The sequence below is a fragment of the Morus notabilis genome, unplaced genomic scaffold (assembly GCF_000414095.1).
Source record: "Morus notabilis unplaced genomic scaffold, ASM41409v2 Scaffold16, whole genome shotgun sequence".
Taxonomy (NCBI): domain Eukaryota; kingdom Viridiplantae; phylum Streptophyta; class Magnoliopsida; order Rosales; family Moraceae; genus Morus; species Morus notabilis.
In genome coordinates, this window is record NW_010367452.1 from 625,308 (window position 1) to 638,540 (window position 13,233).

General features: G+C 31.2%; 1 protein-coding gene across 1 annotated transcript in view; it reads right to left on the bottom strand.

Moving 5' to 3' along the window:
• Window positions 1-11,329: 11,329 nt before the first annotated feature.
• The window catches only part of LOC21405113 (general transcription factor IIE subunit 1), a 13,027-nt gene continuing 11,123 nt past the window's right edge, over window positions 11,330-13,233 (bottom strand). The window contains exons 8-10 of the mRNA XM_024174994.1: window positions 12,703-12,936; window positions 12,394-12,601; window positions 11,330-12,003 (exon numbers count right to left, since the gene is read on the bottom strand). Coding sequence (XP_024030762.1) covers window positions 11,906-12,003; window positions 12,394-12,601; window positions 12,703-12,936 — 540 coding nt within the window. The 3' untranslated portion in view covers window positions 11,330-11,905. The remainder of the gene's footprint in view (window positions 12,004-12,393; window positions 12,602-12,702; window positions 12,937-13,233) is intronic.

Here is a 13,233-nt window from a genome sequence, read left to right on the forward strand (position 1 = left end):
CCATAACCTGACAGATTACACCGACCACTGGCGGGGCTCCCACCGGCTGGCCGGAAACGACCGGCTGCCAGTAATAACCTGACAACTTACACCAGCCACCGGTGAGTCTCCGATCATAACCTGACGGGTTATGACTCATAACCTGAGAAATTATACCGGTCACCGTCGGGTGTTTGGCCATACCTAACAGATTACACTAGCTATCGGCGAGTCTCCGACCATAACTTGACAGGTTATGATCCATAACTTGACATATTATATCAGCCACTAGCGAGTCTCCAGCTATAACCTGACAGATTATGATCCATAACTTGACAGATTACACCGACCGTTGACCTCCGATCACCAACGTCAATCATAGTATGATCCATCAGGTTATGATTCATAATTTGTGGTATTTTCGTCTTTTCAATTTGTGATGAAAATATCTCATATAAATGAGAGGGATATAGTTTTTTAAAAAGGTAAATTTAGGAGGTTTGGTGATTATGGGGTAAAATATGTAATTCTCTCGGGAGTAATTAAGCCAAAATCTTGCATCAATCATGTTATTAACAAAATTTAAAGGGAACAAATAATTTTTGTAACAACGATATTAAAGTTGGAATGATAAATGCCATTAGCTAATGTCTCTACACTTTTTTTGCTTTTTGTTTTTGTTTTTGTTGCGCTTCTACTATAAATGTTTGTAAAGAGATATAAGCATTCTTTTATCCAATGTGACTAAATTTTCTGCATTTGAATAGACCCATAAAAATGGTAAAATAAACAAGTCTTTTTTTGAAATATGTATGTACTTTTCATTTTAAAACAGGGTGCAGATCATTAAAAAAAAGAAAAAACTAATAATGAAAAAAGACAACCATTGTATTAAATAATGGTATTATATAGCAGAAAATAAAGAGCATGTTCGATAAAAGGATTCAAATTCCGATTCAAAATATTTTGCTAGGGTGTTTTTCTAAAAAAAAAAAAAAGAAAAAAAAAAGAAAAAGAAAAAGAAAGAGCTCATGAACCGAACAGGCAAAAGACAACAAACCTTGTCATACAATTTTAGTAGTAAAGGTTGCGTAATGTGTTAGGAATAGTATTTTATGTAATAATGATATTTATTATTTAATTAATAAAATAGTTTATTTATTATTTTATTAAATATTTAATGAATATTATTGAAAATTTGGCAATTATTTTTTGTGATCTTAAATATTATATATAAATGATATATACGAGAGGATAATATTTAAGGATAATAATCGAAATAATGTCCGTAATGAATTTAATTAAAATTACGAAATATTTAATTAAAACATTAGTAATACACGTCATTCCAATTAAGAGTTAAATGGTGTTATCCGCATCATTAGTATAGAGTGATATTGAATAAGTGTATTATGCATAATAAAATTATGTAGAACTGGGACATAGACACAATTTAATTTTTTGATAATTTCCGTTAACTATAGAAAATTAAATTTGAGTCAACCGACAATCATATATTGAATGATCTTAATCCTGAGTTATTAGTAGACTCTTATTTATAGATTTGTATTTTTTAATTTACTCGGTACGAATTTTGAGATCCTAAATGTTATTCCTTATATCTTGGATACATGATGAAATGAATAGTCGGGAATGCTAATATACGAGATGGAATTCATTCTTTCTTCTTTGAAGAAGTAGATAAATAATTCCCTGAAGGTTGATTCGGTACTTGAATAAGTAATGAGCTCGTATTCATGAATGTGTTTTATGAATATACTATTCATTAGAAAATCAATGGTACTCAAGGATAAAGATGTAATTAGAGAGCTTAATGGATTTTATCTAGCTCTAATTATGAATTATTTTTAGAGGATTGATCTATATGTAATGACTATATCGAATGGACACTCTCAAGTTTTTAGAAGTAAATTATGTCTATAATTTCGAGAGTGCGATTCCAAGTTTTTAGTGGAGTAATTTTTAGAATTAATAGAATTAATTACTTAATTAAAGAGTTTAATTAATTATTAATTTTATTAGAGCTCAGAATTATAGGTCAATGAGTCCTTGTGTCGTCCTTGTAATATTTGCAAGACAAAATGAATTATCTGGACTTAATATCACTCAAAATAAATAATGTGATTAATTAATATAATTAATTAAATTAATTTTAGAACACGTTATGGTGGGACCACAGGATGCCACACGCCCAGGCACAGGGAGGTGGAAGGGGTGTGTGACACAGGTAGAATCCTACAGGGATTCAGTTGCTTGCTTTCCAACATATCCAGCTTACCTGTTTGACAAGTTTTTTAATCAAATTCAAAAGGAAAGTGAAGTATAACTTTATTTAGATTTGAATTTGAGCTAAAATTAAGACTGGATAAAGGAACGGTTTCTCTCTCTCCTACTGCAAATTTTCTCTCTCTTCTTGTGGTGTGGTCGGCTATATAGTAGAGGGAAAAGAGAGAATTTTGTTTCCAAAATTAAATGGGAAATTATATTTTAATGAGATTAAAATATAGTCGTAACCAGTTTTCTATTGCTTTGTCTTAAAGTTAAAGCAAAGGGTTCTCCTAGTGTTCTATAAATAGGAGATAACAGAAAATTCGAGAAGAGAATTTTTGCTCTAAAAATTCATAGGTGGCTGAATTTTAAGAGAGAAAAAAGTTCTTCCAATTCTCAGTTTCTTCACATACATATGTTTGATAGTGAAGGAATAAAAAATTAGAGAGTGATCAAATCTGATAGTTTTATATTAGAGCCCACACTCTGTCTTACAGATTTCAAGGACTAGATGAGGAAGATTCAGGTTTTCTGAGAAAGCTTGGAGCTTGGACTGTTCATGGTCAAAGACCTCAAGTTATCCATCTAATCGTTTGCTAGGTATCTTTATAAATTAATATGATTAATTTATTATTGCATAAATTAATATAATCTATAAAGTATTAAAAAGTTTTATGAAAAATTTTGTTATATATGATCCGCACTACTATGTTTCCGTACACAAAAACGTTTCGAAAACCAACATGATGAATGTTTCTTTCTTCTAATAAATAAATTACTAGTAAAAAAAATCAATTTCATATTTATAGTTGGTTAGACAACATTTGAATCTTAAAATTGAATAAAATTTAAGTTCTAACCTAAGAAAGGTGGAATTGAAGAGAATTACCCAAAACTAAAAAAAAAAAAATTTTAACTGAAACAAAACTAAAGAAGTTAATTTAAGGGACAGATTCTTTTCTTTTCTCCCTTAGCTTTAGCTAGCTATAACTAACTATTATGGGCCCAAATTGCCACGTATAACAATTGCAGAATATAACATATTCTTGAAACTCATTTGAAGTAAATCTCAATGTTTTAAAATATTTTGAAGTAAATATCATATTTATTAGTAATTAATTTATTTACAACCCGTTTGATTCATGTTTTTAAATTAGTGATTCTTGATTTTAGTATTTGAATTTTTTGTGAAAAAAAAAACATTGTAACAGAATCAAAACTATGAGTTTAGACGTATGAAACAAACGAGCTCTTAAAATAACAAGGAAAATAGCAGTATTTCCTTACGCAAGCTCATGTTGTACCTTCTACAATGCAAGCTCATGTTGGTCTAGCATGCCTTCTAAGGTGAGCCGAGTCTGGTAGCGACGGTTAGTGCAAGATTTTCGGCCATGGCATCGTGCCACCGGCAGCAATAAATGGAGAAGAAAGAGGGAGAAAGCCAAAAAAAAAAAAAAAAAATCATATCAAGTATTTTAACAAATGAAATCGACAAGAAAAAGGGAACGTTTGGTTTCCTTAATCACCCTTATTATAAACTCATTCATCATTTATCAAATTGGCTCAATCATCAAAAACCCAAAAAAAAAAAAAAAAAGTTTGAAAACTTGCAAATTTTCATTACACCTCAAAATATGCCAGAACTAGTGGAAAGAAAAAGGAAACGATTTGTAGAGGAAGGTATACAAGTACAAGGATTACACACACGTACAGGGACGTAGCCAAGTTATCACCCTCTGTCAACTTTTGTTTTTCTTTTCTTTTTTTCTCTATATTTACATAAAAATATCTTTAAAAATTTGAAGAAAACCCCCAAAATTGAAACTATAATTTTATACCCTTTAGATTCTTACTGTAATTATTAATCCCTCACAAAAATTTCTGACTTCAGATTGCATGCATACATGCATACATACATTATTTTATAGGTTTTTCCACATGCTTCTCTACGTGGAATATATTAAAACCAACAACGAATATATATAATGATTGAAAAGAATATCAAAATCCTCCACGATCTAGCGGCATGAGGTTGAATTGCCCATTAAACTTGTACAAAGTCAACCCCATAAGCCAGGTAATGGTTTCACACAACCACTACATGGAAACCATTTATTTATGTATACAATACAAGACGATGTATACAAACATTCATTTCTAGTTCTTTTTTCTTTTCACTCGATCTAACACTACATTCATTTTAAAATATGATTTTCTAACCGAAACTTGCACAACGGCACATGATTATAAATGGACGGTGATTCATGAGTTTTCCAATAGCCCAAGTCGAGTTTGGAGATATAGCTACAAAGTACAAACACAAGAGATATTCTGGATGAAACAGAAATTAGTGGGTTAACATGTTTTTAACCTTTTTCCACTTTTTTTCTTTTTCTAAATTAATCCAACCATTTTTTTGAAAAACTGCAAACCATTAACCTCAACTAAACTACTCTGAAGTATGAAAAAAGGGTCCTTAAAAGGACATGCAAACAGTAAACCGCTAGGTTACTTACCTTGACCATTTTGTAAATGGTACAAAATGTCATTTTTGGGTTCAAAAATCGAGAAACCCAATGCAGGATCCTATGCTTGGCTGTATATGGACGCGCGGATGTTGGACTAAATCATATCCGTCCATTTAGTCAACCCTTTTTGCTAATACCTTTTAAAAATTAAAAAAAAAAAAAAAAGGTTTTTTGAGGGTCTGTAGATACCTTTTCATGATCTTCCATATACAAATATTATATTTCATATATATACTGTATATAAGACAATTTTCAAAGTTCCCCATCATTAACAAACCTCAATAATAAAATGATCCGATTATTAGTGGTACACATTTCTCATTCCCCATGATATATGCCGTGCCGTCACAGTTACGTTTCTTGCTTTCACACCAAAAAATCATAGCAAATCCCAGTAATTATTGGCATTCTCATACACAAATATAGTATTATAAATTGATCATAACATGTGATTCAGTGACATCTTTCTTTCTTGTTTTCGGTAAGAGAAAATCATTGAGCTTAACTTACGCAAAGATGACAATTTGCATACGTATTAAAGAAAGGAAAAGCGAAACTTAGAGAACTACAAGAGATAATTAAGTCAACTCATTCACATTATAGCATATTAATTAATACACATGAACAATATTAGGCATCGTTTATTTTACTGATTCGAGTTTTTAATTTTAGGTTTTTACAGTAAAAAGTTCTCAAAAAATGTCACATCTAACTTTTTCTGTTACAATGAAAAACTCTCAGAAAATATTACATCTCAGCTCAAATTAAAAACTCAAATCTCCGAAGTGGATGAGGCCTTAATAAACATATATCAATTATTGATCCAAATTATAATGGACAATGGTATGAATTCTTTTGTTTCTGAATCATTAACCTTTCTCAAGAGAATCTCATACAAGTAAATGAACAAATTTCACTAGACATTGGTTTTTTTTCTTTTGTTATTCTTTTCCTTGGGTGAAGAATAAATTAACAAGAAGATCATAGTAACATTATAACGAATAATACAAGACTATTATGTGACAAAACCTTATCAATGGTGCAAAGGGTTTGGGCCAGTGGGGACAAGGCGCTTCTCAACACCATATCTGGGGTCGATCTCGCTCCCGCCGCCGCCGGGGTCAGGCTGCGCATGCTTGTGCCGGTGGTGGTGATGCCGGTGATGATGGTGCCGGTGCCGGAGAAATGGTGTAAAGTTGATTTTCGAGGCCAATTTCCGGTTATTTGTTAAGGAATATAATTTGTACCGAGGGAGATCAGAAGTGATCAAAACTGTATTCTCTGAACTATTATTGTGATTGAAGCTGAACCAATATCCGACGTGGAAGAATAAGAAGAAGAAGGAGAGCCAAAGAATGAGACTAAAGATGTAAGAAAGCTTCACAGCCATGGAAAGAGAGAGAAAGGAAAGAAACTAGAATAGAAGGTTGCATGGAGAAGAGAGAGAAAGAGAAAGATATAGAGAGAGAATTTGGTGATAAGACAAAATGGGAAATAGAAGAAGAGTGTGAGTTTAGAATATGACAGCTTGAATAATGTTGTAGTTGTGCAGAATAAGAAATTTTTTTGTAGCAGAGGGTTGACATGAATTAGTTCTCTAGTTGTGCTTGCTTCAATGAGACTCTCGTTCTCTCTCTTGCTTAAATTTTTATGCTTTTAGTTTAAGTATTTTATAAAAAAAAAATGAGAGAGAGAGAGAGAGTTTGGAAGATAAAAAGGTGGTTTTTTTTTTTTTTTTTTTTTTTATGGATAAAAGGTCAATTTTTGAAGAGGAGAGAGGGGGAAGAATTATGGAGCATTTTCTTGTTTGTTCCAATGAAACTTCCTTTGCGTTCAAGCAACAAAGCTGTACATTAAAAGCAGTTTGTCAAACTTTGAATTATAATATTGGAATAACCTCAATAGATTTTGATGAATATTATATATGATATGAATATGGGTATTTGACAGCTCTTTTACTTTTCCCAAATTACAACCTAAGAGTACTGAAGCACATAAAGGACTCGTTTGCTTTGCATATTCAAGTTTTTAAATCGAATTAAGATATGACATTTTATAAGAATTTTTAACTGTAGCATAAAAAGTTAAATGTGACATTTTTTGAGAATTTTTTACTGTAAAAACATAGAGCTGAAAACTCGAATCGGTGAAATGAACGAGATCAAAATTAATTTCAAATTTGGACTCAAAAGAATAGGAATTTCTTCAATTTGTTCCCCTACAACTCAAAACAAAAATACCAAAAGTGTAACTTAGTATAAAAGTTTGGGAGAAGGGGAGAGTTTTCTTCCATTTTTAGTTGTAGGGATGAAGTAAGACAACCCCTATTTGTTGAGGGCAACAAATCCTATTTTATGACATATTCATCATTTTAAACCAGATAATTCTTTGCAAATTAGATGTAGATTTTTTTTTTTTAATTATACAGTAAAATTCTGATTAAGTGAGGTTACATGTCCTTGCTCATCTATAATGGCTCCGCCTCTCGGTACAACAGTGCAAATATAGGGTATAATGTTTTGATACCCTCAAAATGTATGCTGTAAAATGAAGAAACCCTAAATATATGTGTGTGCATTTATATGCGTAATTTTTTTTTTTTTTTTTTTTTTTGTTTTGCATAAGACATAGAGATATTCCAATTTGAGACCTCGAGGTTGTTAGGATTAGAAATTATTAACCAAGCTAAGCCAGCAACAACAAATCAAAGCCTATATTTTTTATCGTCATTCTTATGGAGGCTTTTTCTTGGTGCTTTTCTTGTCGTTCTTTAGTTTCTTCATATATTTTCCTCTTTTTTTTACCTTTTGTCAGTTTAGTACTTTCCTTTTCTTTCTTTCTTTTTTTTTGTTTTTTTTTTTTGTTTTTTTGCATTCCATGTAACTACTTTTAGGAGACTAGTTATGTTGCGTTTTTGTAATTCTCATCATTTTATTAGTGAAGTTATCTAGTATTTACAGTTAAATAGTTTATCTGATAAGTTCTAGAAAAAATAAACTATCAAAAAATTAATATTTTTAAGCGTTAAATTTGTATTAAAAATTATCTGATCTATATATTTTTTTAATTTAATATAATTTTCATCAAATTCAATAATTAAAAATTGACGGAAAGACCTTACCACAGAAGCTCCCAAAAATAAAAAATATAAGTGTACCGTCTTCAATATCCAAGGGCACATAATGAGGAAAGGCGTTGTTTGAGGGATTAATGAGCAAGTCTGTCTAGCTTTATGCACACACAAGGCAAGCAATGGACAACTCATATATACAAAAGGGAAATGAGTCCCATGCACTTATTTTTGGCCGACTTTTCCATTTTTTTAAATAACAAAATGGACTTCTAATTTTTCATATTTATGATCCTCGTCAACCTGCAAATGTGTATGAGTTTGACCTAATGGATTCTTTGATTATTGCCCATGAACTTTTTTTCTTTATTTTTTAATCTTTTCCCCTTTCTTTTAACTGAATTAAAAAAAAAAAAATTTAGCCAATGGCATAAAGTACTGTTAACTCACACGCCTGCATGGAAGAAAACAATTCCTTCCCTTATGTCTACGCTAATAATTTATCAATTTATCTCTTTTTAATACTAATTCTCTTCCTGTTTCTTTTTTGTCGGTTTTATTTAATTAAGAAAATTGTGTTTGAAAAATTGAAATCCATACTATTAATTTCTACATTTTATAACCAAATATATGTTGTGACAATACATTCATACAGTACATGTCAAAAGAGTTACAGTAGTTTCTATGTCTGAACGTTAACAATCAAATTACGGGAAGTGCAAATTTTGGTGTGATCATGAGAAGGAATAGAAAATAATAAATTCTCTGTAAAATAAATGTTACCTTATTAATTTGGGTTCTTTCATTTATATATATTATACATTAAAACATTGTGTTTTAGATTTTACTTCTCCTAGATATAGCAATTAGGGGATTCTTTTTTGTTTTCCTTTTTTTTTTTGGTATGAAACTTAGCAATTAGGGAACTAAATGGAATATGATTCATTTCGTCCTCAAATGTACATTATTATGAGTTTGGAAAAATCCTGAAAACAGAAACAAAGCATTTATATGTTAATCCACTAGACAATCAAATATTACGAAGGATTCATATGTCACTTTACTTGAATGGCATTAATTCTTTGGTTACTAATGCCCCTTATGTAGATGACCACCGAACACAAAGATCCATTATGGTTGAATGTGCAAACACGAGCTCCAACTCATCTCTCTCTCTCTCTCTCTCCCTCTTTGCATATCTTCAGGAAGTGGGAATGGACTTTGAATTTGGCTTCTTTTTCTTTTGCAGAATGAAAGGCTCTTGTCGGGTAGACCTTGGAAAAGGGCTAGCTAGCTAGCTAGCTACGTTTTTTATTTTTTATTTTTTATTTTTCATAAATAAATGCTAGCTAGCTATCTTTGGTTTTTTTTTTTTTTTTTTTTAATTGCTCTCTTGCTCTTTTTCATATTAAATTTTATACTTTTTAATGTTCTTAATTGAATTATTTTTTCTTTAATTTACTCTACTTAAAATTTCTGTTTTTTTTAGCAAAGTTGTCCCTTCTAGAACATGTTCTCATACGATCTTTATTATATCAAATGAGCCTCACAAATAAATCACCTTTTAAAATTATATTTCTTAAATGTATTCCTACTGAAGCATTTTTTTTTCAAGCAACCCTCTCAATAATATTTTCTCATAAACATTTTTTCTTTAATTTGTCTTTGTTCAACTAATAAACACCCTTTTAATTTTTTTAGATTAAACTCTTCAAAAGTTTAATTCACGTATCAAAAAATTTAATACACTGATCAATATGCACGTGTATAAAATGTGCTTCCAACTAGTTAATAATATTAGTTGTTGATATAATTAGAGTTTATAATATTTTTTACATTTTTAATTTATGTCTCCTGAAATAAAATCTTGGCTCTGCCAATAGTTTTAGCATAGTATCACATTAGTGCCTTGTTGTTTAGAAAATTTTTAAAAGGTTGCTTCATGATTTTCAAAAATATTATCCTAGTATCATAAGCTTGTGTCGGGACATGAAATGTCCAAATTAATCTTTTATTAATGAACACAAAATTAATTTCATAAAACTATTAAAAAATAAAATTAAAAAAATAAAGAAACCCACAAATCTTGTTTTCTTTATTTTTAAGAAAATTACTAAACTTATCCTTAGAGATCTAGATTTTTATTCTTTACTTTTGATTAATATCTTTTTGGTTAATATAGTTATTTAACTAAAAATAAATAGTAATAGTTATTTGACTAAAAATAAATGGTCAATGTTTGTGGGCTAAATATCAAAAGGACATTTATCTTCTTTTTTATTTTTTATTATTATTTTCTTAAATAATTTTACGAAATTAATTTTAGATTTATAAATAAAAGGGTATGTTGTTAATTTATTGGTTCAAAAAACCCACTCATGATACTACAAATGTTTTTGAAAATCAAGAGGTGCCTTTTTAATATTTTTCCAAACAAATATAAGGTATCATAATAAATAAAAAATTTATCTGATGTTCTTTTTTTTTTTAAATATATTAATATTTTTTTATTATAAGTTGACAAATTTATATTATTTTTTGAATTTAATTTAATTTTTAATTAAATTTAATATAAATTTAACAGCTAATAAATAAAGAGAAGTAGTGTTCATGAAAAAAAGCTTCTCCTCTTCATGCTTGTGCATATACAAGTATTGTGCCACGTAGAACCTGACCCCACCATATGTCAAGGTGCCGTGATATTGACCTTTTTGTTTGTTTGTAAACTTTTTACACTTTCAATTTTAGTAAAACCTTTTGGGGGAAAATTTTTCAAAGGGGAGTTGTTGTTGGCCATGTAAAAAGATGAGGAAAGTGATGATGACCAATTTTTATGAGTCTAGGGAGATTCAAACGTCCAACTACCCACGCATGACCTCGTTTTAAACCAACAGACAGATCCACCAAATGTACACCAATGTTCTTTCAATGGTGTGGGATGGCAGAGTCCCAAAAAAAAAATAAAAGAGAGCTCAAATTTGTATTTCATTTTTAATATGAAAAATGTTCACGTGTCGTCCTATGTTGTAAAACTCCACATTAGATTAGGTTAAACATTAGCAGTGAGAGAATTAATAATGAATAGAAACATGCCTTTGACATTGATTAATTTGTCACAGAAAAGGGATAAGATTCCCAATAGTGCAAGTCTAACCAACAAGCATATTTCAATGGAGGCTTATCAAAAACATAGTAATGAAGGAAAAAGTAAATCCAATATTAGTTCAGTCATTAAAAGTTAATATACTTGATTAATCGGCAAAATCTCACTCTCTTTTATCTTGAAAGGGAAAAGGATGGTGGGAGAGAGGGAGAGAAGTAAAGAGACAACAAACAAGTACAATTTCAAAAAGACAGTAAAATTCTAGAGGTGAAATTGTTTTTCTTTTTTTTTTTTTATAAAAAAAAAAAGTTACAAGGTTTTTGATGACGTAATTGAGAGAGAACCAAACAAAAACCCTGTCATAGCATCTAAAAGAAACAAGTGCGATCTTGGAAATCCAATATAGATCCAGTTACAATTTACAATGCTTTCCAAACAAATAAACTCCCACCACAAAACCAATATGGGCAACAGAAATTTTCACCCATAATCAATATGTTTCGACGCTTCAACACGAACATAAGCAATTTGCTAACAAAATTACCAAATCCGGTATATTTATAAGTTGCAGAAGAATGACATGTATGATGTTTTTTATAATTGACATGTATGGTTAGTACTTGTTGCTCACATGCCTTCTCTCTCTCTCTCTCTCTCTCTCTCTCTCTCTCTCTCTCTCTCTCTCTTCCAAATGAATTACTGCCCACATGCTTAAATCATGTATCATGACAACTTATCAGATTAGATGCAGTCCATAGGCAAATCGAGGTCAGGTCCTTAAAGCTTAAGATCCGCATATTGCACACTAACTACAGGACATCAAAGACGATGCCGTTGATGTGAAACTGAATACGGCACCCACCTCTAATTTATGACAACTTATAAGATTAGATGAAGGCCATAGCAATCGGTATCCAGGGAATGCTTTGCTCTCCATCAACCTTCCTCCCAATCGACGTCGTCATCACCATCGTCTGCTGTAGCATCAGCTTCAATGTTCAAATCATTGACCTTGTAATTCTCATTCGCATTAACTGTAGCCGTGTAAAAGGCAAATGTTAATGGCTATCAAAGTGAGACCATCTAGGAATAAACCCTCAAAATCCATCAAAAAAGAACCACATGTCGAAACTCATAAAGATGGATACGTCAACATGTATCGAACATTTGAACTACAATTTTCTTAACTCATTTTACTTTCAACTTTCAAGATCAGTAACCTTCTAATTCAACTGATATTTGCAAAAGTAAGAACATCTCATTTGATAAACAATCAGGTATCCACGAGTAACTTCTCACGCAATGATCAATTAGATTATTTTTTTGCAGGTAATAAGTTATTCGTAATATTCAAGAACGCTAAATGTTCAAATCATAGATCAATTTCAAAATTGGAATGCAGATTGTTAAATAATGATATATACCTGCAACCGGAGCTTCTTCCCATTCAACATCATCATCTCCTTCATCCTCGTCCCGTTTCGACTTCATTCCTACCTGACGACCAGGAGATGTGCTGGATATACCGTTCGACATTGGAGTGCTTGAAGGCTCTTGTTGTTGCTTTGCAGCTTCTTCAAGCTCTTGCTGTTTCTTCAATAGAGCAGCATAATAAGCCTTAACATATTCATCCTATTAATAGTCAGAAAGTCAAGTTATTTCCTTTTTAGGGAAATGGAAAACCATGAGGCACATAATGAAAACAAGAAATGTTGGCGTATCATTTTACAAACTTGTATATTCTTCGTTTCATCATGTTCAATCGTTGACTTTTTGTCGTCGGAAATCTCTGCAGACGTTGAACTGCCATCCATTTTTGCCTCTTGCTTGATGTCTCCACGTTGTTCCTTTGTGAGGTTCATCCCTTGCTTGATCATCCAAGGGGGCAAAACTTTCAGACTAATACTTTCAGCTTCAGATTTAATATTCTCTCCCTTGCCCTCGGCTCCAGAGAAGGCAACCTCCACCTGCCATGGTTACCACCACATATGAATTCCAAACCATACAAATTTAGGGAAAATACGAGTCCAAAACCTCTCAAACATATGATACGTAACAATAAAACAAATAATCATTGCTCAACCTCGGCCAGAACATAAAAGTAAGCACCGAATATTGTATCTGGTTAGTATGGTGAAACCAAATTTAACTTACAGTTTTTCATCTAAAACTAAAACATGAATACACACAGTTAATGTCTTGGGTGAAGAAGGTGGCTCCTTCAAGAAGTGTGTGTGTGTGTGTGGGGGGGGGGGGGGGGGGGG